This window comes from Corvus brachyrhynchos, unplaced genomic scaffold (assembly GCF_000691975.1).
Source record: "Corvus brachyrhynchos isolate BGI_N302 unplaced genomic scaffold, ASM69197v1 scaffold56, whole genome shotgun sequence".
Classification (NCBI taxonomy): Eukaryota; Metazoa; Chordata; class Aves; order Passeriformes; family Corvidae; genus Corvus; species Corvus brachyrhynchos.
In genome coordinates, this window is record NW_008238664.1 from 10,680,383 (window position 1) to 10,704,112 (window position 23,730).

At 41.4% G+C, this 23,730-nt stretch overlaps 1 protein-coding gene across 1 annotated transcript in view; it reads right to left on the reverse strand.

Annotated features, from left to right (window-relative positions):
- Nucleotides 1-23,730, reverse strand: part of PLXNC1 (plexin C1) — a gene marked incomplete at its 5' end in the record, with an annotated part of 68,403 nt that overhangs the window by 2,304 nt on the left and 42,369 nt on the right. The window contains 13 exons of the mRNA XM_017737757.1: nucleotides 121-195; nucleotides 287-427; nucleotides 2,257-2,404; nucleotides 2,833-2,996; nucleotides 4,913-5,020; nucleotides 5,109-5,140; nucleotides 6,202-6,256; nucleotides 10,466-10,569; nucleotides 11,785-11,962; nucleotides 19,303-19,449; nucleotides 20,839-21,037; nucleotides 21,591-21,715; nucleotides 22,205-22,246. Of these exons, the coding sequence (XP_017593246.1) occupies nucleotides 121-195; nucleotides 287-427; nucleotides 2,257-2,404; nucleotides 2,833-2,996; nucleotides 4,913-5,020; nucleotides 5,109-5,140; nucleotides 6,202-6,256; nucleotides 10,466-10,569; nucleotides 11,785-11,962; nucleotides 19,303-19,449; nucleotides 20,839-21,037; nucleotides 21,591-21,715; nucleotides 22,205-22,246 (1,518 nt within the window). The remainder of the gene's footprint in view (nucleotides 1-120; nucleotides 196-286; nucleotides 428-2,256; nucleotides 2,405-2,832; nucleotides 2,997-4,912; nucleotides 5,021-5,108; nucleotides 5,141-6,201; nucleotides 6,257-10,465; nucleotides 10,570-11,784; nucleotides 11,963-19,302; nucleotides 19,450-20,838; nucleotides 21,038-21,590; nucleotides 21,716-22,204; nucleotides 22,247-23,730) is intronic.

Genomic DNA, 23,730 nt, shown 5'->3' on the forward strand with positions numbered 1-23,730 from the left:
GCTGCATCACGGGGGGCCGGCCTCTGGAGTGGCAGCCAGCAGCTTGCCCAGCAGCCCAGCCCTTGGTTACTGCATCAAGCCCCACATTAAGGATTAAGCAGAAATTGCAAATGTGCTTACCTCATCATAGTATTTCACTATGTATTTGTAGATTTCAAACAAGGCCACTTTCTCATTAAATTCATTTTCATGTTTCTAAAACAGAAAACAGTTCTGGTCAGATACTTCTTTAAAAAAACCCAAACTTAACATGAAAGCAAATGAAGTTGCTGCTTCTCAACCATACCTTAGATTCCTGAGCTAGAAATTCTTCAACCTCTGCAGTGGTCAATGGAGGCAGATCCCTGATGGCTTTGTAGTACGCTTTCACCTCCTTCTTGTAGAGCGGAATGTCCTTAGCATAGAGAAGTTTATTTGTTGGTGCTTCCTTAAAAGAAAAAAATTGAAGCCTTGTAACTTTTCCCAGCACAGAATTCCTAAGGTTCCACCTCCACACAGTTAATTGCATCTAATTGTGTCTGTGTGACTCATTTTTCTTTGCTGTGGTTATATACAAGGAACCAAGGTTATGAAACAAAGATGCAAACCAGAGGCAGGACCTCACTAATAGTGTACTGTGTTTCATGACAGTTGCCATGTAATTATTTCTGTTGACATCAGGAGTGATGACGTTTTGTCCCTCAGACATATTTTTCTTTCTCACTTCCTCCTTACAGGTCCCTAGACCTGAAAGATTGTGAAAGCTGAACCAAAGGCCCGGGGCTGATACCCTATTTACACACAGGATTCAGCAGTACTGCTGAAAGGAAAGTTCCCTGGCAGTAACACCAGAGTCTTGTTAGACATTGTCCTGGCAGAGGTTCCCCTAAATTTCTTTGGTCCCTACTTCCCTCAGGGGTTTGAGAGCATGGAGAGCTGACTGCCAGACACACACAGCCAAAAGGATTTTTTTTTTTCACTCCAGGACTTCAACAATCCAGGTCAGCACTGAACCTACCCGTGAGGTTTAGGCTCATTTGAGGAAATAAGTACTGACACTTGTGATAGGAGCCAAGGCCCCACCTGGAAAACTTATTTTCAAAATGTAAAAGTGGGGGCTGGTAGTTTCCTGTTGAAGTTTTGGGCAATAAATGACACAACCATGTGATAGCTTGTCACCACTGTTTCCAATGTGTGATGAAATAATTTAAATGTTTGTTTTCTAAATGGCTAAAAGATGTTTCAAGATCAAAGCCAATCATGAAAGTAAATACATCTTAGTACTAAAAGGTCACAAGATGTTTACTGTATTGCAAACCTTTATCAGGGTTCAGCACCCCTTTTCAAATAGCTAACAGGAGATGTTTCAAACAATACTTCACAGTGGATGTTTAGCACAGAAACCTAACAACCATGCTCATTTGTAGTTTTTCCATCAAGGAAGTGATGTGATTAGCTTTAATTTATGATACTCACTACTAAAGTAAGATAAATAAGCACATTATTTACTATTTCCCTTTAACAGCTGAGCAGTTGGATCAGATCACATAGGAAATTAGTCAATTTTTATATAAATTCTTTTAGGCTAAAAAGTCTCTAGCCTGTTTTTCTTGGTAGCATGAGCCTGAACAAATGCTTCCTGCTTTGGTCCAAAGAAAAGGAAAATACCCTGGGGGAAAATGAAGTATTTCTGATCTCCAGAGTTCCAGACACTGTACTAAAGAGTTTTTGAATGTAAGATTTCTGAACTTGTTGCTCCAGCAAATAATTTTGCATATAAAAAGGGAGTAGCTAACACATGTGAAAGGAACTGTTTCAAACTTCAGAGGTCTCTCAGTATTCTTACAGCTTCCACTAGCTTATTGTATGAGTCTTCTGCACACTGGTGTGTGGCAGACAAAATTTGGACTACTTATCAAATAATGTTAATACTTTTAAGACCCTTGTTTAAAACTACATTAAAACTTCATTAAAATCTTACAATTTCCACCTCTGCCACATATTGTGTAAACACATTGTGCAGAACTGAACTGCAGAGAAAACAAGCAGCAGATAACTATAAATAAGGCATTTTTAGATACAGTAGCTGTATCTGTCTACTGGTGAATTCCTCAAAGTCTCAGGAGACTGAGCAACGAGGAATGGAAACCCAGCTTAATTAGGTCCCTGACAATTCTGCCCCCAATATCAGCAGATCCAGGACTTCATCATCTCAATCATTATATAGTTGAAAAAGACTTTGGTTGAGAAATTAGTAGACTGGAGGGGCAGTGTTACCTTCCCCAGTGTCTGCTCTGCGAGAGAAAAGGCATCCATGAAAGCTTGTGCAATTACAGACAAACAGCCATCTATGTGTGAAGTCTTCTTAATATCAAAGACAAACTGGGGATTCTTCAGGATGTTCACCCAGAAGCGAAGAGGAAGACTAGACAGAGAAAGAACAAACATCTTTAAAATTGACTGCTCAAGTAGCACAACTGCTTTAAAATGGTTCTTAACTGCAACTGCACTCATGGAATGAAGCACATTCCTGGGCTGCTTCTTCAAGTTAAAAAAGGGGTCAGGGAACAAAGGCTATGGAACAAACACATCTGTCAGGCACCCAGCTTCAAACAATGCTCTCAATCCACAGCTACTTTTTTCAGAGTGTGAAGTCAGTGTGCAGACTGCACAGACCTGGAAGCTCTGGTGGCTTGTGTTGTATTGAATCAATACACTAAAGTTACTGTTATCCACAAAGCCAAACCACATCTTATTCCCAGACACGCCAAAATCTTACTCTTCTGATCACACATGACACATTCCATCTTTGCAACTACATTTTCAGAAAGCACATGCATCCCATGGGCATACCTGTTGGTTTTCCATATGTGGACCACATCAGGATCAGTAATTTTTTTGCTCTCAGCCTGGGCATCCAAAAAGTCAAAAAAGTACTTGATGGCAACAGGTGCTTTATTGTTGGGTAAACTCCAAATGCTCCTGAAGAGCTTTTCAACAACTGAATGAATTGCAACCTGAAAGTAACAAAGTTAATATTCTGTTATTATTACACGAGAAAAGAATAGGATCTTTTACCTCAGAGAGCTTAGTGTGCCCCAAGACAACCACACACAGAAATTACAATATGCTTGTGGCAAACATTGAGGCCATAGGTTACTGGCAAACAAGACAGTAACAAAAATGAGACTACAATACACCACAGTGAGCTCCTTCCATATGTCACATGTCCTGTTTCTCTGCTGACAGGAGAATTGTGTTGAACTCTACGATAAAACATAGGTGGGAAGAACCACTTGGGCTAATAAAGACAACATCAACTCTTGGGATCCTGTTGCCACTGTTGCTAAAGGCATTGGAATTTGTGACTGCAAGTAAGAGGGAGGTGAGAAAAAGCAGTTTAGCCTGTTTCCTAGAGCACTGGTCTTCAAGGTGCCATCTGTGACACGTGCTCAACACGTGCTCATCAACACTTCATAGCCAAGTGGCTCTGGCATTTGATCTAATTCTAGGATAACAGCTTTGGGTGCTATAAGAACACACTAATGTTAGAGAGAAGAACTGAAAACTGGGTATTTCTGATACAAAAGGGAAGATATTTGGCGCACTAAAGGAAGGGTTTGGTTGCTGCTGGACTCACTGACATAGTCACAGAGTATTCATAAGTAGAGGCAAACAAAGCAAAACACTGTTTTGTGCTTTTTTTTCTTCACATCTGTTCTGAAGCTCAGTTCAGCACAATCTTCTCTTGACAAGAAGGATTTAAGCATATCCCAGGGCCTTGATGAATACTGGCCAGTTCACTTCATGTGGTAAACTCTCACAATTGTGTCTGTGTGCATGTATGGGAGAGAGGGGAGCAGAGAGATGGTGTGATGCAATTGCCTTTAGTGCACAGCCTATCACGAGAGGAATTTCACAGCTCTGTTGTTCAGGGCAGTGTCTTACTTTGGAGAAGGAGATGATTAATTTAAAGCCCTTTAAAAGGACTGTTTCTAAAGAGCCTGAACTTTTTTTCTGTATCTCAGTCTTCCACCATAAGACATTACTGGTTTACTCCAGCAGTTCCTGAGGGCTCATGTTAGTTTTCGCAGGTAATGAGAAATGACCAGTCTTCACTCTCACTTTAGGGACTCTCCCAAATTACTTCAGATGCTATCAACAACCTAATTAAATAATGATTGATAGATTTTTAAATGCAAGAAGTCTATAATGATCATCCCTTCAGGCCTCTTGCACAGCTCTCAGTGTTGTGTGTCCATTAATATTTAATGCAATATGCTGTTGCAAAGAGTTTTCTAACCATTTTGAGTAAGTCAGAAACAAGATGACGTTACTGGAGGGAGTGAGCAGGATTTATTCCTATGGAATGCACATTGTATAAATTAGGTAGTTGTATTATAAATCCTAAGGACCTTGCTTTTAAAATTAATCTGGTTATTTTGAATGCTTAATCTGAAACCCTAACAGATTATTTCATTTTATGGGCAGTATTTTGTGAAACTCAGGCTTCAGAAGTTGTGTCTAAGCTGGGCAAACTCTAGAGCAGAGTGAGGAGATTGTTGACTGAAAGCTGTCATTCCAAAAGGGTTCATTCTCACTCTATGGAACTCTGTGGTAAAAACTCACTTTCCATAAGCTAAATAACAACCTTTTTTCTTTAACCTGAAAAAAAGGTTGTGCTTACTGAGGAGATACTATGTGTAATAGACAATTTTAGAACCCTAGCGTTAGAAAACCTGAAATGTGTCTCTCTTTGCAAATGGTCATAGCCATAGTTAGCGCAGTGATTTTTTATATGCTACCTTTTCATTTAATATTTGATTTACACACAGGAAGTCTGCACAGTTTCTGGTTTAATTTGTGTTTCTGTTATGCTAAACTAGCCAAGACAACATCAGCCCTCCCCCAAAAGAAAGCCTTTACAGTTTACCTTGGTTGACAGAAGTTTTGTGAGATACATTTCTTTCACTTTGAATTTTTGCTTTCCTTTGTGACCTGCTCCCTTTACATCTTTGTTTGCTTCCGAGTCTGGTAAAATCTGTCATGAAGAGATTAGAGAGATTACACAGATCCAAATACAGCTCAGTATTAAATCTACCACTTAGCAGTGTAATGACTCAACTCACCAAATGACAGTGTTCATCTGAGTAGTCCACATCTAAACAACAAAAGCAGAGAGCAAACAGCCATTAATGAAACACATGGCTACAAGCTTGTGAGTTCTGCTGGTCTCTGGGCCATGCAACAGAGTGCATCCAGAATGCCCAGCAAGCCGTCAGTGTCATCCTTTCCTGCCTGCAGTGTGGGGGAAGCCTCTGAGAAATGCACAGGCCCTGTGCACCTCCCTAGTGACAACCTGTAGCTTGAACCACTAAGGTACAGCATCCTATCTGCTGCAGGGGTAAGCTGGCAGCAATCACAGCTCCTCTGAAGGGAGGACAAGGTAAGATGATTGCAGTGGTTTAAGTCTCTAAGAGTGCTGAGTGCAAGTAGGCCGAGGTCAGGCTTGAATGTAATGGCTGGGAACAGACAACCTCATTTTTGCTGAGGGAGAGGCCACCCCAGTGAGATGAGAACGTCTCTCCTAACACTGATGATAAGGAAACACGTGTTAGGAGTGTGTTTTTTCACAGGGGCTACAGAAAGTTCTGCCCTCATCCACCAGCTGGGTGGGAGCAACCTGCGTTACAGGGCTGGGTGAGATGAACTGACCTCCTCTGTAAGCACCCTGTATCTCCTGACATGCTGTTGAGACAGCCAAGTCAGAGCTTTCAGAAACACAGTCAAGAGAATAAGGAAAATTACCAAAGAGTGGGGGTTTTATCATTCCTGTCTCTGGACAGTGCAGCACTATGTCTGTGATGCACAGTTCTGGGCACCAGGGAGAGGCATGTTCCCTGGGTTGGTTTCAACAAGTCAGTGCTTTGTGTCACCTGGGCTCCCCTGTCCTGCTTTCCTGCCTATGAGCCTGTATCTCCAAGCAATCATTTGCTGAGGACTGTAAGCCCTTCTGTCCTTCTTTCCTTTGCCTCCTTTCCTCCTTTTAGGCTCACCATGTCTGCCAGAGGCCCAGAGCCAGGGCTCTTCACTTGGCTCAAGTATATCCAAGTACCCATTTCTCTGACCTCCAACTGACCAAGATACAATCTGTCACAGCTCAGTTCTCTGCATTCCCAACCATTCCACACAAAAGTTAAAATAGGTTGCAGTCCCTGTTACCTGATCGGCTATTTGCCTTCTTTTTGAAGACTTTTATGGTTGCTCCATTTGAAATCTGAAAGCAAAAACAAACATCATGCTGAAACAAAACTGCTTAGAATTCATGAAAGCCTCAGTTTCATTTCCTCTGTCCCTCAGCCCATGGCAGTGCAGGGCAGCCCAGCCCACTTCATTCTCCCCACAGTGTGCACAGCTTTCAGCAGGCAGCCAGGGCTGGGCTTTCAGGCACGGGCAGTAGCTGCACTTTGTCAGGATTACCCAGCCAGGTGGGAAGGCACCTCTTCCAATGCACCAGCCTTGAAGACCTTTCCCTTCCTTCGATTTTTCTAGTTCAGCCCATATGTGGACGTTGTCATTTTCATGTACTGCTCTGTGCTGTTTCTGGCACCCATCTTTCTATAGATTTCTCAGGTTAAATTCTCTGGCTCCAGTGCAATAGGATCTTATGGGAAGGTGAGGCAGGGAGGTGCACACAAAGATGAATTCTCTTCTGGTCCCCTTTCTTTCAGCTCAGTCTGTTCTACCTGTGTCCTACGGAGGGGCAATTTTGAGGGTTTAGTCTGGTGCTCCCAAGAACTATTTTCAAACTGAGCAAAATATTTATACACAGTAAGATCAAGATCCTTATCTTACCATCTTGGGATTTCTAGGAAAAATCTACCTCCTCCTTCCCTGAATTTATAGTGCTGCCAGGATGTTACGCATTATCTTTAAAACAAACTGGCAAGCCATGCTTTTATTGTCAAAGAGTAACTAAAAAATGGCTCCCACTGAGAACTACACCACTGCTCTGCTATCAAATGTTGAGTCTTGCCAAGTGCTAGTGTACTTGCCTCTATAATTACAAAAACAACTGGCCAGTTCTAGGAAGGGATCTCTGCCAAAATAATTTAAGTGTTTTTTAAACCTTGGCAGCCAGCCTGGTGTGAGAAACCAGTTTAAACATTAAGATACTCTATCAAAAGCTGTGTCTTGTGCCAAAAAAATCTGCACTTACATTTGCTCCCGGAAAGTAAATGCAATCTATTTTATAAGTAAGATTTTTTTGCAGAGATTCCATCTATCACACAGAGTTTCAGAACTATTTTAGATAGCACAGAACACTTGAAAACTGCACTACAAATAGGAATATGCTCTAAGGCTAGCCTGTGAGGTGATACAAACACCCAGACAGTCCTCCTACTTGGCCCTGAAGATAGATAAACAGGAACAGTGCTACCCAGCAGCTAACCCCCTCCTGGAGAGACGTGGGCAACATGCTGCCTCCATTCCCTCCCCAAGAAGTAGGAGGGCAGCTCAGTGCTGAAATGTGTTGGCTTCTGTCCCAAGGGAGATGGGCAGAGCTCAGAGGGAGAACAGTGCTTCCTTCTGGGAATCAGAGGCAGTGCTGCAGTGCAGCCATGACCAAAGCCCACACTCTAGGTTTTATTTTTGGGACAAATTATGCTTTTAGCAGTGAGTAGACCATGCTTTCCTTCTTTGGCATGACTGCAGCAGCCATACTTGCTGTTTCTTTCAATGTGATCCAATTAAAAAAAACCACCAACATTACAAAAACCCCCTTCTTTTTGCATCTTGCTGTCTGAATCACTTTTTGTGGTGCGCTGCTCCCATGGACACCTCAAAGTATCTTTGCTTTGTCAGCTGCATTACTGAGGGGGACAAACAAAGAGAGATCTCTTCCAATCCACACAACATGGAATACGGCTACTTTGGAAAACAGAAGGCGTGGTAGTGTGGCTCTATGGCTCCTGTTCCCCAGGCCTCCTGTCCTCACTGTAATCCAGTTCCTGTCATTGAGCTCCCGGGATCACACATTCAGACCTGCTCTACGGGGCTCTGCTTGCTCCTGGAATGTGTGATACTGGTATCAGTTGAGAAACTGGAGATCTGTGACCGGACAGCAGATCTGAAAGTGACTGTCTAGCTCTCTTCTTGGGTGGGGAACAGGATGTCAAGATAATTAGCAACTTTCTTGTCATGGCTTGTGGTTATTCTCATGGAAGTGATAGTACAGACCTCATAAATAAACATACCAGTAACTCTCCTAGGAGCCAAAAAATTAGACCAAAAGTAGCACACAGGCCAGAGGCACATGAGAGTAACACAGTGGATTTTTTTCTCTTCACAAACACTACACAAAAATGTAAATGTACCATTCTTGCATATTTTAAAAACCTGTGTAGAAACTAAGTCTGCTTTTTCAAGATTGATTGGTGACTCTGGGACCTTCATAACACAACCCTAATGCTCCAGTGTCTTAAAAAGATTTGATGGTACTTCCTAATTTCAAACATCTGGTTCCTTTCTAGCATGTAAGGCTGGCAAACAAAAAGAAAAATTACAGGCATTGTTGAAATGTAAGTCGGAATTTGTCAGGCAATGTTACTGCCCTCACAGTGTGTATGCAATGTTCCTTCTTCTTGCTATCTAGACACTTTTACAATCCTTTTTGTATCAATATGCATACAAGAAAAAAAACAAGATATGCTAATGGCTAATACTTGCCACTAAACTACTGCCTAAAATGCCACTGAGCTTTTGCCTAAAATGTACATTATTTTGTCAGTGCCAGAAAATGTGAACGAAAATATCTAAGAGACATGCAGTACAATTTCCATAAGGCAGCTGCTAAGCTATAATTAGTGTAGTTACAGCTTTGCAAAAACAACTGAGCCTCCTACCTAACTTGCATCTGCAAGAAACCATTGCCTGCAGAAACCTCAGACAAAACAAGGGCTGGGACAAAGATACCCAGGGATGACAGAGACCAGTGGAGCAGACTTATTTGCCATGAGGTCTGATACCCATGAGCCACGGCCCAGATGAGCAAAAGGCTGCTGGGTAAAAGCAGGGAGCACCTGCAATAGCTGCCTGTGGTAAAGAGGGCAGGTACTGCCACATTAGACAGAAGTTCAAACACCTAATCTGATTCTGATACACTGACCTTTGCTGCACAGGCTCAAACTGCAACACTACAATGTCCTAATTTGTACAAAATCTCTACAAGTGGAGTGGAGGAGATCACATGTTCATCTACAGATGAGATTCAAGACGGGCACAGGAAAAGCCACTGGATGGTGACTCTGAACATCTGGGTTCACTGCTGACCCCCATGAGGTAAGGAGAGCAACAAATGCCTACAGAAATCTGTAAAGTGACTCCAAATAAGCTTGCTTCATATCTAAGCAGCCTTGTCCTCTGCCCAGGCTACAAAGTCCTGCTAGGAGTCCTTGTTTCTCTATGGATGGCACTGTATTTGCTCATGCAGACAGCAACATGTTCCGTGCTGGCTCAGGTTCCTGAGCACCATACTGCATTGCACAGCACAGACCTACAGCAGCGAAACTTCTAAATAAATAAAAATTTATGAACATGTTAAGAGCCAGACTTTCAAATTCAATGAGGCATGAGGAAAGATCTCTAAAAGCACTCAGCACGATAACCTCCATTTCCAAAATCTATTTGTAAGCATCACATGTGAACTTCCATATCACCTGAGGCCAATCACCTGCTGCACCCTCTCCTCCAACATCTCACTCTCTTATTTTGACTGGTGTCACTGAAAACTCCTTAGAGAAGTAATGCTGCTTGCTACACTTTCACAGCGTGCTACACCCAGAAGGGCTCTGCCACCAGTTGCAGGTTTTGAGTGATGTTGCAAGGATGGACAGATATTGCAGCATTGCAAACAACTGCTTTACGGGTACAACTGGAAGCAGAGGGGAAGACTTATGGTACAAGTGCCAACAGCAGATGGAAGCACAAACAGAGAGAGAAAAAGGGGAAGAGACTGACACAGGAGGTATCAAGAAAAGAGAGAGAAAAGCCATCAATCCTTTTTATTCTGACTTGCAATGAGATTTCAGAAGTATCAATACTGCCTGTTCAGATAATCAAAATATGAGGTGGGATGAGGTAAGCAGTTGCTCATGGTACAACAAAATCTCAACAGCAGAGACTCAAAAAGTCCCAAGGCAATGTTCATAGCTGGAAATCAGATTCTGTTTTAAATGAAATGCTCAACAGAAGTAACAGTTTACATGGTATGTTTGAACCAAGCAACCCAACAACAAGGAAACCTCTGAACAATAACAGAAAACATGACTCATTGGCAAGAACGTTGTGTGCCACACAATTCTTTCTTTCTGTTGATGACACTCAGCTATGTCTTCAAGATCAATCGAGATTCTGCTGTGCAGATCACATTTGAGAGCTGTGGAGAAACAGCTTCTCAACTCATTGGTCTGGCTTCTGTGCTTACCTCATAATGGCCGATGGTATTTAGCTTCCTTATCCCATCCTCCATCACCTCTGAGGAACCATCAATATCTAACAGTTCTCTTTGCTGCTCCTCAGACACAAGTTCTGCAGTATGACAGCAACAGAAAACAGTTACATCCCAATGGCATTCTCACCATACAGATACTTGTAAAGAAAAACAACACCTAACTATTTTTGGACGAGGGACTCCCAACTGAGCTGTTTCTCTCTATCCTTGTGCTAGGTCACATGAAAGTGGTTTTGCACTCCCATACTTCTGATTCCTTTTCTGTGGTGATTGCCTGGGTGGCTTCCCTTTCAGCAGGTCTTGGTGCTTCACTTTGTGTTGGTCAAGGCAGAGTTTTTGGAGGTGCTTTCACCTAATCACTATACTGCTGCACAAGTGTACCCTGCTGTTAAGGTTACAGTGGGACTAGAAGAAAGGTTCCACAAGCCACTTCAAAGAGATCACTAAAATGAGCTGCGCAAGACTGCCATAGTACTTGTGAAGGGTGGTCAGGCACTTGTAAGGGATACACACACCAGATATGAAAGCAAATTGTGAACACTTGCCAACACAGAGTCTGAGAAGGTGAGGAAGGATCGACATCTTAGGGAGCAAGGCCAGCAGGTGACAAGTGCCAACAATATAGAGTTAGTTAGGTTTCCTACTGGAGTACGTGGGAAGTGGTAGGGTGCTGGCAGCTACAGACTTTTATCTGACCTTGGGCTCTTGAAAACCCAACAAGGAAAGGTGGTTTGACTCATCTGCTGGAACAGCCTTATTTACATCTGTAGATATTGTAGGTAACTTTGTGAGTCACAGGCAAACTATTATATAAACCTAATCTGCCTATAAATAAGCTTGTTTGAAGGCTCTTCTGATCAAGGGCAATGTAGGCCTGTAGGAAGGAAGGAAGGAAGGGAGGTAGGAGGAATAGTAGATAAGGACTAAAATACTTGATAATCATGATATATCATCTTATCCACTAACAAAATGTAACAACTGGCTGTACTAAGGTGGACGGGCCAACCACCTTACTTACCCCAGAAAAGGAATATAGGAATTATACATGTATAATAAATAACATCTGTTTGTTAACTGCAATGCTAAAGTCCTTGCAGAAGTGAAGCAGATATAGCTCAGTGTTCTAACTGGTAACATAAATGGTCTAGTTTTTGCCTTGAAATTCCTCACAAAAGCTATGTTCTGTATGAACTCTAAAAAGAATCAAAGCCAAAGGTAGGCATTCCTAACAAGAAAACTCCACAACAGACCAGTAAACTCCACGAAAACACAACACAGCGATATCCTCTTACCAAGACCAATTTCATCCAGCTGAAGACCATAGAGAAAGCCATTCTTATTAAAGAAAGCCTGAAGGCTCTTCTCCTTGGCTTGGCCTATGGTGTCGCAGTCCAGAACATTAACTTGAATAGTTTGGCAAGCATCTCCACTCTCATTCTCTGGGATTTTTTCAAAGATAATGTTCACTGTCTGGGGAAAGAAACACATGTTAGTCTGACTTACAGGGAACACCTGGCATAGGAAACCTACAAACTCCTGACAGATTTTCAGCACCCAAGAGATTTTTAGCTTATTTATTATTAAAGTTATTTTAAATAAAGATTATTTGAAGGAATTACACAAAGAAGCATTTAGAATTCTTCCTGTTCAAAAAATCAAAGCTATATCTATAGCCATGTATTTCCAAAAGTGTATTTTGTCTTCTGCTTTTGTGCAAATGTATTTCAGTGAATTAAAAAAAAACAAGAGATGAGGAAGAATTACAATACATGTTCCAAAGAAAAGCAGATCTTTTATGTAAAATGAATGCCTCAACTGCAAAACTGTAAGCAACAAGAGATCTGATAAGGTTGTTGAGTAAGTAGTCACGGTAAGCATGATTGATTCTGAGTGGATAGAAAGCAGTGTTAAAATGCCTATTTACACCAGCAGATTATGCTGAGTGCTTTATATCACACAGAAAGTACACCTCCCCTGGAGATGCCAGCGTCTGTCTGGGTACAGCTGTGTCGCTGGAGGCAGCACAGACAGGGCTGCTACAGAAGCAGTGAGAAGAGAGAGCATCTTGCAGCAAACAGAATCCGAAGTGGTACAGATCTGCACTGTGTTCTGTTAGGTATTATTCCAGGTCAAACACCCATGTCTGGTTACAGCACCCCTGCCCTTTAGCTCACAGCTACTCTTGGCTGGGACACAACTCCCCTGTTAGGCTGCACACGAGCTGAGTACAGGCTGGAGGGAGGTGCCAATGACACTGAGCCACCATCTCCAGGGAATGGTTTTTTTTGTCAGGTCATTATTTCTGATCAGGTCAGGCAGATTAATTGCTAGAAGGCAGGGAATAAGGGATGAGCACAGAATTGCAAGTGCTGAGCAGTAACAGCAAAAATTTCCAGTGCCACAGCCTGCTCTGTGCAGCGAAATCACTGTCCAGCTACATGCATACAGATGTTCTGCTGGAGATGTCTTGGAACAGAATTAAAGTAAGTGTTTTAGGTGCCAGCACTTGACTGCAAGTGGCATAGGAAAAGAAATGTACTCAAACCATTCTGGCTGTTGAACGATTCTGGTATAATATTCATCTTCTGACTGAAATGAGAGGACTGCAGGTGTGACTCTGTGAAGGACTGATCATTAAAACAGGAAAGAAGTAAACCATTTTTTTCTCTGCTGTCATGTGAAGGAAATAACTTCTGTCCAGGTTGTTGCAGGGACAGCTTTTCTCTCTTGTTAGAAAAATGGGTAGTTATTAATAGTTGTAGAATGGTATTTTCTGCTTATTACCCAGCAAGAGCAGAAAATACAACATGCTGCTGGTGAAAAAAAGTAGTCCAATGCAACATAAAATAACTTTAGTGTTTCTACAGAAGCAAAGCGAGTATTAAAACCAGGGCTGCAAAACTATGAAGATCAGGATTTAAGAAAGACTAGGATGTAACTAAAGTAACAAGGAATAACTTGATCAGGACATCGAGATGTTTAATTGTGAGGAAAATGAGTCCATGGAAAGGACAGACGGAATGGGAGACAAGGATATGTGGGAACTGCAGAAGGAGAAGCAGACTGGACACCATGCCTCAGGTTGGGATTTCATGCAGAAAATTAGTGAAAAATATATTGGCACAGCAACGAGGGAGTCATGCTTGGTTAGGCCCACAGACCAACTGAACAGACAGCAGTCCTGTCCTTGACTATGACTGCCCTGAGGTGATGGTCTTGTAGGATTTAAATGTGGACAGGGACTAACTGTATTTGTCCTTGGAAAACTCATTTTAATCAGCCTTTGCCCCTTCCAGTCTCCAAACTGATCTTTCTGAAGCAGCTTTCTTGCACTTTAACTGATGTTGATTTAGCTCTTTGTCCTTGGAAGCATTCCTTCCTTTAGATGATCCTTTCCTTCTAACATTATTCCTACACTGCAATATTCATGTTCCTGCTCCTGCTTCATTTTCTACTCCTTTCAGACTATCAAGAGGAACTGTCTATTTCACTTTTTCCTCTCCTTTTCAGCATCTACTCTCACACAAGTTGCACAAGAATGTGCAGCCTCTTCAGTCATCAGCACATGAGAGTCCTCGCATCCCCACTCCACTTGCTGTAGGCTGACAGGACTGCAAAAAGAGAGTAGTCCTTCTTCATATAGGTGGAATACAAGTCATGTATGGACTCCTTAAGTGAAAGTATCCACAATGTGAGGATAATAGGAACACTTTATAACTCAAAGAAGTGGTCAGCTGGGAAAGAATATTTAAAAATATTTAAACACATAGAAGTCTCTAACCCATGAGAGCCAGATGATTTTGCTGATATGATTTCCTGCAGGAGTTAATCTTAAGTGATGAAGCAATTGATGGGGAGCTAGGAAAACCAATTATTGTTAAGTTGTCCCTCTGCAGCTGAAGTTTTCATAAATCAGATTCAACCTGTCTGACAGCACAATCCCTGGCTTTAGAAACCATTAATCAGAAGCTGACAGTCACAATCACTGCATTTAGACACAAAATGTAGAACTAGAAAAAGAAACAGAAGTTATTGTAAAATTATGAAAGCCCTTTTACGATCAGCTCTGGAGGTCAGAAAATATATAAGAGAAATCACAGGAGGATACGTGAAAGTCACAAGAAAATATCATCAAGCCTTTTCTAAACTCCCTCACTTTGCAAAGGAAACAAAAATACTGTTAACTTAGAGAAAGGTTCAGGAGAAAATTATAGGACTTGGTTCAAGCTAGTAGTATCTAGAGACAAGACTTAATGCACTAGAAACTAGTGACAGCAAGACAAAGTCACAGTATTCTTCAGAAGAGTTTTAACATGGGTTGCAAGAATTATTAAAGGCTACTTAAGAAGGTGGCACCTGCAACTACTTGCATAGGAACTAGCTTGGAACCTAGCTACAAGACAGGAGTAAACTTAAAAAATGTATCTTCACACATGCAGTGACAGAAATAATGACATTTGAAGAGAGTGTTTGCAGATGGCTTTTCAGATTTGTAGTTTTCTTGAAAATTAATTTCACACAATGAATTATTTAGCAGAGCTATTAATAACCATAGCAGATAATAGATGTGGTTTAATAAAGAAATGAGATAATATCATATTTTATAGAAATAAAGAACAATAATCTGGGCTATTCAAGGACTCTTATTACCCTGTTATCTACTCAGCTATGAATCTGAACAAATCATATTTCCATTTATCAGTCAGATGGGAAAAAAACGAAAAACCCCTTTTGATTGGTGAAAGACAATTTCTATAAAGAGTCAGTACCATGATGTACCACATAACAAAACTGCCTTAAAACTACTCCTGTCTCCCAGACTATGAAATACAATGAACAGGAAAAATCAGACTGATTGCATGATCCTTCTGAAGGAGCCAGGACAGTTAGCTGTGAAGAGGTTATAGAAGAGTTAGCCAATTGGCACAGAAAATGCTGCAGGAGTTAAATTTAGGTGAGATGGGCACTACACAAAGGAAGGGTTGTGCTGTTGATGCTGCAGTGTATGGTAATCTGTCTCTAATCCAGAGGACTCTCCTGTAGCCAACATCTGCACTGCTCACTTCCTAGTGAGGGTTGCTGTGTTCTTTTCTGCTGACAAAAATCCCCATGTGTCACATGCTTTTAATAGCTTCCTTATCTCTCACAAAGTGTGACTAATAATACCACAACCATGATGTCTTATTAGAAATTGGTTTCCTTGTCTCTGCTTTACTCCCTTACAGCCCTCCTACTTTTTTTAACACCCTTCTTTTAACTCATAAAGCAGTTCAACACTTTAAACAACCTTCCACTATGTGGCTTTGCTTCACTTTTATTAAAAGGCAGTTGGCTGAACAGGTGAATTGGATAATTTCTTTGCATCTAAAAATGCAAACACATTGCAGCAAGGAATTCAACAGCCCAAATACCTTTTTTAAGACAAGCAGTGATTATTCAAAGGAATGCTGGAGCACCAAGTCTACCGCAAGAAGTCTCCCCTGGTTTCCCACAGGAGATATACCACTGAGAACGTCTCCCTTTCCAGGCTGGCATTTTCTATTCCAAATGAAACTCTTCAGTGAAATGCTAACACTCAGCTGTGGAGTACACTTCTTCATCAGTCATTGAGCAAATTATCTGCCGAGGGGTGCAGCTGCTTGTCTGCCTGTGAGAAAGCAGGCTTGCTTCCTCAGCCTGAGGAAAAGCTCCATGACACATCCAAGTCTCTTTCAAGGCAGCTTTATTTCTCACTACTCAAATATAAGCACAGCATGAAAGAGCACAGCTTCTCAGCCCATACTTGACCAATGCTTTAAGAAGCAGCTTTCCTTCCTTCAATTCCTCCACTTGAGTATGTACTTCAGCAGCCCATCTCTGTTCAATACCCCACCCTTTCTAGCAGAGAGGGTTAACAGTAGGGCATTGGGTGATCTAAGGTCTGTGGCCTTTTCAAAAAAGGCATGGGGCCCTGCTAGGGAACAGCTCTAATGCAATGCAAACACAATATGTTTCTTGGTTCTCTTTTTTTCTGGTTACAAATGGCCTGAATTTTAAAAAAACCTCTCCTGACCTGTGGAACTTACCCTGATTTTTAGGAGCCTGTCTGTCTCCTGCATGGAACTGAACTCCCAATCCTGAAAGGACATATTCTCATGCAGAGCACCTACACCCTTGTTTGTGCCCTGATACTGATTTGAGAATTGAACTCCCTACCAGATGTATCCCTGCATCTTCAAGTGCCTACACAGCTTAAAAAAATCTGGACACCAAGTGTCTGCAGATTTGCTTCACCATCTCTATATCACTCTCTTTTTGGCTGTATTTTTATGCTTTGCTCTGGATAGGTAGACTTTAATGTACTGCTACTGTAGGGCTGGGGAAAGGGGCAAAACAAAATACCAACAAAATACTGCAAGACTCAGACTGTTCCCACAGTGAGCAACTGTGCAAATGCATTTGAAAACTCAGATCAGAATTTATTCCATTTCGAAAACAAAACCTGCAATCCTTTAGGCAGAAATGTTTTTCCACAGTAAGGAGAAAACACTTGGTTCCCTGCCTGTAAGCTCACAGGTCCTGCATGTCAATGCAGTGCATGTGAAGTGGTGTTAGTGAGAGAAGAAAACAGACTACTTTCTCTTTAGCCACCTGTTAAATGCTATTTTTGAAGGGAAAATGTGTACAGCTGGCTTGCTTCCCCAGCACAGAAAGCCTCACCACTCCACCTAAGTCTCTTTCACAGCACAGTTTTAGCTTCCAGCGTAAATCTCAGATAAACCACCAAACAAAACAGTTTCCCAGTCCAGCCAGAACCACAGTCCTTGAACTTCATCTCTGCAATTTTATTGCAGGATTCCTTTCTCCTTTTGTGATGGTTTTAAAGGGAACATTCAGCACTTCTCAGCTAAGTCCAAGGAATGCTGCACAGTAACGGGGGAAGCTGACCTGTATTAACCCTAGAGCTTTATCTTTAGCTATTCAAAAGCAGGAATACAAAGTACACAGGCAGCAAACAAGGTCCAAGAAGGGCTGTGAGCTCTCACTTCCCCATCCATCTGCAGATAGTGTTCCCCAGTGACAGCAAGTCCTTCAGACCACTTACCTTTTCTCCTCTTCACTGCAGTCTGACCACAAGACCCTATCAGTGACTGCATGCATAGAAGTAGCTCTAGAAAAAGTATTTAAGGTTGTTCAGCAGTTTCAGAGTCAGCTATGCCCCCCAAGAGGCTCTCAGTTTGAATGTGTGCTATAAATTAGAAATGTCAACTAATTCCACAGGACCAGATGTTTCTGTGCAGTCTACTAGTAACAGGCATATTGAGCTTGCTTCAAAATTGTTGCTCTGCCTCACTACTGTGTTTTGCATCCTATGGGTACATAGAGCAATATATTTAAATTTACTCTGGACCTCAAATACATGCCAGAATGCAGCACGCAAACAAGGAAACCAAGGATCTTGGATTATGCATTTGATTTTTAGCCACAAATTTCCTTCCAAATGCACACTCTGGTAACTTAGCTTAAAGTACCTTCAAATGCAGCCTCTAACAACAGCTTTGTAAGAAGAAGATTTGACTATTACTTTATCAGTTTGAAGTTTTCAGTAGAAGATGACAATTCAGAAATGATTTACAGAAACGTTGCCATTTCAGTGAGTTTCCTATGTGGCCCAGTGAGACAAGTCCAATGGACTGCTGACCAGCCAAATTTTCCAGGGTCATGTAGTCTACTCCAGTATACGGCATCTCAGCATGTCCAAGTTCTTGCTTCAAAACAGAAGATGGGCAGACCTGGAAACTTCAGCCCTACCAGAGACTCAGCATATGGGCTCTGAAAAAGACTGAATCCTCCTCCAAAACCACCAGCACTTGCCCTGTCCCTGCCATGGCCATTGCTGCTGGGCAGTTTCTGTTCCCAAGGTGTGAAGCCCACTATTCAGCAGCACTTCTCATACTCCTCATTATGTCAGGTAACTCCAACTGGAAGCCAGGAACTAAGAAGCAAGGAAGCTACAAAAATGACTAGAAATATACATTTTGAAGTTCTCAGACCTAAAATCACTTGAAAATTCTGGAGCAGAAGAGTGCTCTGGCTATTCTGAAAACCTTTTTCAGACCTCCTACTCTAAAAGCCACAATTTTTACATGCTCCAAAGTGCAATAATCCTGCTATCCCTTCTCATCTCAGTGTCAGAATGACGATCAGAAATCCAGCTATCAAAGATGTTTGGGTGTAACTGGAAAACAGGAAGCACTTCTTAGTTGCTTTCAGAAAGGCAAAAAATCTATGGTAAAGTTCAGAAGCTTAGCTAGACTTCTTGTTTTTAACCAAGCAATTGAAATCCACCATGCTGTAACCTTGCTAAATTGAAGCCAATTTGGTGCTAATAATATGGAAATCCACAGCAAACTATTGCCTAAAGATTAGCCACAAATAAACACAACAGAAAAATAAAACCTCTGCCTTCCATTCTTTCATTCATTGGTAAAGTGTAGTTTAGTTTAAATTTTAAGCACATTTATATTTCTGTAGTATACTTTAAAATAAGAAGGATTTTTTAATACTCCGAGACTTCATTAAACCTACTCTTTGGTGATTAATGCATGCTGTGAAGAGAGGGGTAAGTGTTATTTGTGAAATGTTTATCAGTGAAACACCACCTAGTTAAACGCTTAGTGTGTTTTGAAACTTTGTCAGCAATAATAATTTTACTATCTGGATACTTAACTACTACCTTAGTGTCTTAAGAGCCTTGTTTTAGCTTCTTAGAAACAGAGAAAACATTACAGCTGTCTGTGCTTGGAGGGAACACAAGCTGGCAAACATACCACTGTTTTGAATTCAGACACTTGCCACAGCAGCCAGTCTTCATTAAGAGTGTACAGGGCTTTGCAAGTTATTGCATCAACGGGTCCTTTGTTTATCCTCTGATTGAGGGTTGTCACCAGCAAATAGAAAGGTTCACCAATTGTCTCCTAAGACAGGAAACAAATCAAGAAACGTTTATTTTTGTAATCATTAAATGAGCATGACTAACTACAAAAAAATGAAGTGTAACAAATGGTGTTATTTTCTTTTAAGTAACTCATTATCTTGCAATTAGAAAAGAAAATCCCTCCGAGCAGATTTATCAAGTTATTTGTTTAACCTCCATCTTTTGCTTTTCAGTGTGAAAGTCTCATGCAAATAGCAAGGGACATCTGGAGTGAGTGGCAAGATAGCTCACAGCCCCTTGCTGTGCACAAGCACACTACAGACAAGCTGCTCCTACTCCACCTGGCAGACACTTCCTAGTTCCACCAAAGAGTGGGTGGGGGGTGAGACATGCACATGTTCACATGCATACTTCAGCTACTTCTTGCATTTTCAGTCTTGTGAGAAAACAAGCTAATAGTTTCCTATTGAATTGGTGTCTCCCCTTTTTGTCTCTGAAAAATGTCTTGGGAGCAAGCTGGTGGGACTTACCCTGGTGTATAAGCAAAAGAGGAAATGAAACTGGGGCTCTCCTCTCCTGCCTAAACCCCAGGCCTCAGGAATGCACCTGAGAAAGGAAGGATGTATCTCTATTTCCATGTGACACCATTCCTGCAGCCTGGCTAAGGCATCTCACTAGCACAGCTCTGTAAAAACGCCTGGTGTATCGAGAACATATCTCTGACAGTTCCTTGGCACTCTCCTCAGTTCCAGGAAACCAGTGTGAGCTGCTGGGCCTCAAACAATTCTGCTGCTGTATTAATGCAAGCACTGATGAGAGTGATACCAACAGTGTGATAGCATCACATTGATAAGAGAGACAGGAAGAGTAACCTGGCAATGAAACCAAGAACAAAGTGCTATCAAGTTACTAAAATAAACAAACATTAAAATGAAACTAAAAGCTTGCTTTGTTTTCATTTGAAGTAACTTAGTTCTTGAAATCTGCAATACTGTTTGGAGGTTGAAAAGTTTGGAGAGGAGTTTTGTTTTCCAAAGGATGGTATTCCTTAAATCTCCATTTCTTGGAAGCTTTCCAACAACTTGCACAGAAGGGTACAGCTGCATTTTAACAAGCGTTAAAGTCTTTTAGTATGGTCACAATACATCTCACTGGGCTGAAATGTCTGATATGAGAAGGAATATGCTGGAATTACAAAATTACCCAAATCTTGGCCAAATACATGACACAATCATTGCTTGGAGATGTGCTCTTTTCCTGCATTCCGTTGATGACAGCCAGCTAAGTCACCTAAACTAGAATAGTGCACACTCATAACATTAAATGCCAGACCGAATGCTTTAAACTGATCTCTCTAACAGCTCCTATGGAAAAAACCAATTAAAGAAATCCTCTGCATATCTTACGTAGTGAAAAGATGTACACGTACCCGGAGAAATCCAGAAAGGCAGACAGACATCCAGTTTGTCAGCAATTTTTCTACCACAGATTCAGTTCGTCTGAGCAGGAGCTTAGGCTGCACATTGCTTGACTGCTCCATCAAGTCCCTTGTCAACACTTCCAAAATATGGGTCAGATAAACTAGCTTAGTTTGTAATGCAATAGTCAAGAAGGATGCAAACAAGCACCTGTGGGGGAAAAAAAAACCAAACAAGAATGCTGTAATTTTAGAATTTCTCTTCCCAGTCATCTTTAATAAATGAAACACACTAGTATTGTTCATATCTTAAGTTCTCCCTCTTCAGGCACATAAACTGTCCACTGTTCTCTACAAAAAGTATAAAAAATGCAAGTCCATCTGCTCTTGTGATTATTTTTTAAACACAGAACTTGTGTCTCTAAATTTAATTCTGCAGAACAACACCTGCTTCAGTGACAGAACATTTCTAAACTGTAGAACTGTTGATCTAACTGCAGGAAGTGTTTACAGTTTTGAACTGAGCTTTCCTGCTCCTTTGCCTCTTTGTTTATACGTACAAACATTCCAATTTCTCTTTAATTGCTTGTTGTAATGGCAATGTTTTTTCTTCCTCAGTGTGTGCAGATGGAGAAGGAAAAATGCTCCAGAGTACCGCAAGCTTGTTTTGCAAAAAGGAGAAAACACATTTGTGTGCTACAATCCATGTTGTTTTTTCCTGCTAATTCTTTTTCTTGAAGATGATAAGCATAATCATACTATACCTGTCTTTCACAGAGAAATTTTTCTGCTTTTCAAGGGTGTGAATGAGAGTAACAAGAAAGTTCTTGTTACAAATTAAAGCATGCAACATGTTGAAGCTTTCATCCTTGCTCGTTTGGTCTCTGCTCTGGAATAGTTAAACAAAAATAAGCAAACTGTAGTTTGGCTATGAGATGGATTCTTAATGCTTAGAAAAAATTGAAAGAAACATATGGGATAAGATCCTGGCCTCATTCAAATCAGTGGGAATTTTGCATTTATTTAAGGACTCCCAGGATTTTACCAAAAATGCATTTGTGTTTGTGTACAACACAGAATATACACATGCAGAGTATACATTTTCTGCCCTATACACAAAGCAATGCCAATAGTTAAGTTTGCCCATCATTTCCCAAGATGAGATTCTGTTTTATTTAAATAAGTCATAATACATATTGGTAAAAGCATCTTACACTTCAAACTCTTTTTACATATAAATCCATGTAACTCTCCTCCTGGAGGAATGGGAACATACTGAAAATGCAAGCTGATGTGTTCTAGGACCACACTGAGAGAAGGGATACAATCACTCTTGAAAAAAAAATTAATTAAAGCATATCACACTACTTCAGCTTACCTGCGGCATTTCTTCACTGAAGATGGATGCAAAGCCTCCTGACTAAAATATAAGGGGATATTTATCATTCATAAGTACACCAAAAGTTTCTAACACATGTATGTTTAACACGCCAAGCATGTTCCTGATACTACTTGAAATAAAACAATGGAAATGCCAGTTTCTAGAGCAGATACAACATAAAAACTCTACACAGTAACTTCTGCAAAGGTGCCGCCAAAAAGGTGCTGCCAGAAAGTGAACTCTAAAAATGACCTGGTATCAACTTCAATGTTCTGTGTGTGCTACTCAGTGCTGCTGAGGTGCACCAGCACAGCAGTCAACCAATGCCCCCCAGGAAGAGCTGTGTATCACTGTCATCTGCAAGTGTGATGGCGTGCAAGGGGTGCTGCAGGCTGCACCCTTCCTGGGTGGCAGCGATAGCCTTTGGTATACAGGGCTGCTGTTAACCAAGTGACACTTCAGCTCAGCTGCTTCCATTCATTTCAAGGCCCTTTATGAATATTCACTAATGAACTCTCCAGGAGGCCCATGCTGTCACTCTCCACGGAGACACAGGTGCCACCACACATCCAGTCCTAGCAAAAGCTCTCACACAAAAGGAAGCCCTCAGTTCTCAAACACCTTGTCAACGCCTCTTGAGCAACAAACTACACTATTTACTGTCACCTGCTTTATCTGTGATGCTGGCGGCCCCTAGTTTCCTTACAGAATCACAGAATAGTTTGGGTTATAAAGGACTTTAATGATCATCTAGTTCCAACCCCACTACCATGGGTAGGGTTATCTTCCACTGGACCAGGTTACTTAAATACCGGTCCAATCTGGCATTGAACATTTCCAGGGATGGGGCACCTACAACTGCTCTGGACAATCTGTTGCAGTGTCTCATCACCCTCATCACAAGAAATTTCTTCCTTATGTCCAATTTAAATTTATCCTCTTTCAGTTTAAAACCATTAACCCTTGTCCTGTCACTACAGGCCCTGGTAAAAAGTCTGTCTCCATCTTTTTTATAAGCCCCATTTTAATTGAAAGGCTGCCTTCCTTTCTAAAGGCTGAACAATCTCAGCTGGCTCAGACATTCTTCATAGGAGAGGTGTCCCAACCTTCTGAGCATTTTCATCACCCTCCTCTGGACCTGCTCTAACAGGTCCATGTGCTGGGAGCCTCAGAGCTGGATGCAGTGCTCCAGGTGGGGTCTCACAGGGGCAGAGAGAAAGAATCACCTCCTTCAGCCTGCTGGCCACGCTTCTCTTTGATGCAGCCCAGGGTATGACTGACTTTAGGCTGTGAGCACACACTGGCGTCTCACATCTAATTTTTCATCTACATACCTGACTTTTCATCCCTCCCTTTCCTTATTTCTCCTGTTCTCTTCTACCCTACCAAACCTTTCTTGCTCTTCCTCCAATGGCTATTCCCATTTTTCCAGATCTTCTTCAGCAACCCTAACACCAACTACCAATAAAAGACACACACACATGCGCACAGAGTGGAAGAACCAGAACTGTGTTAAAGGTTAA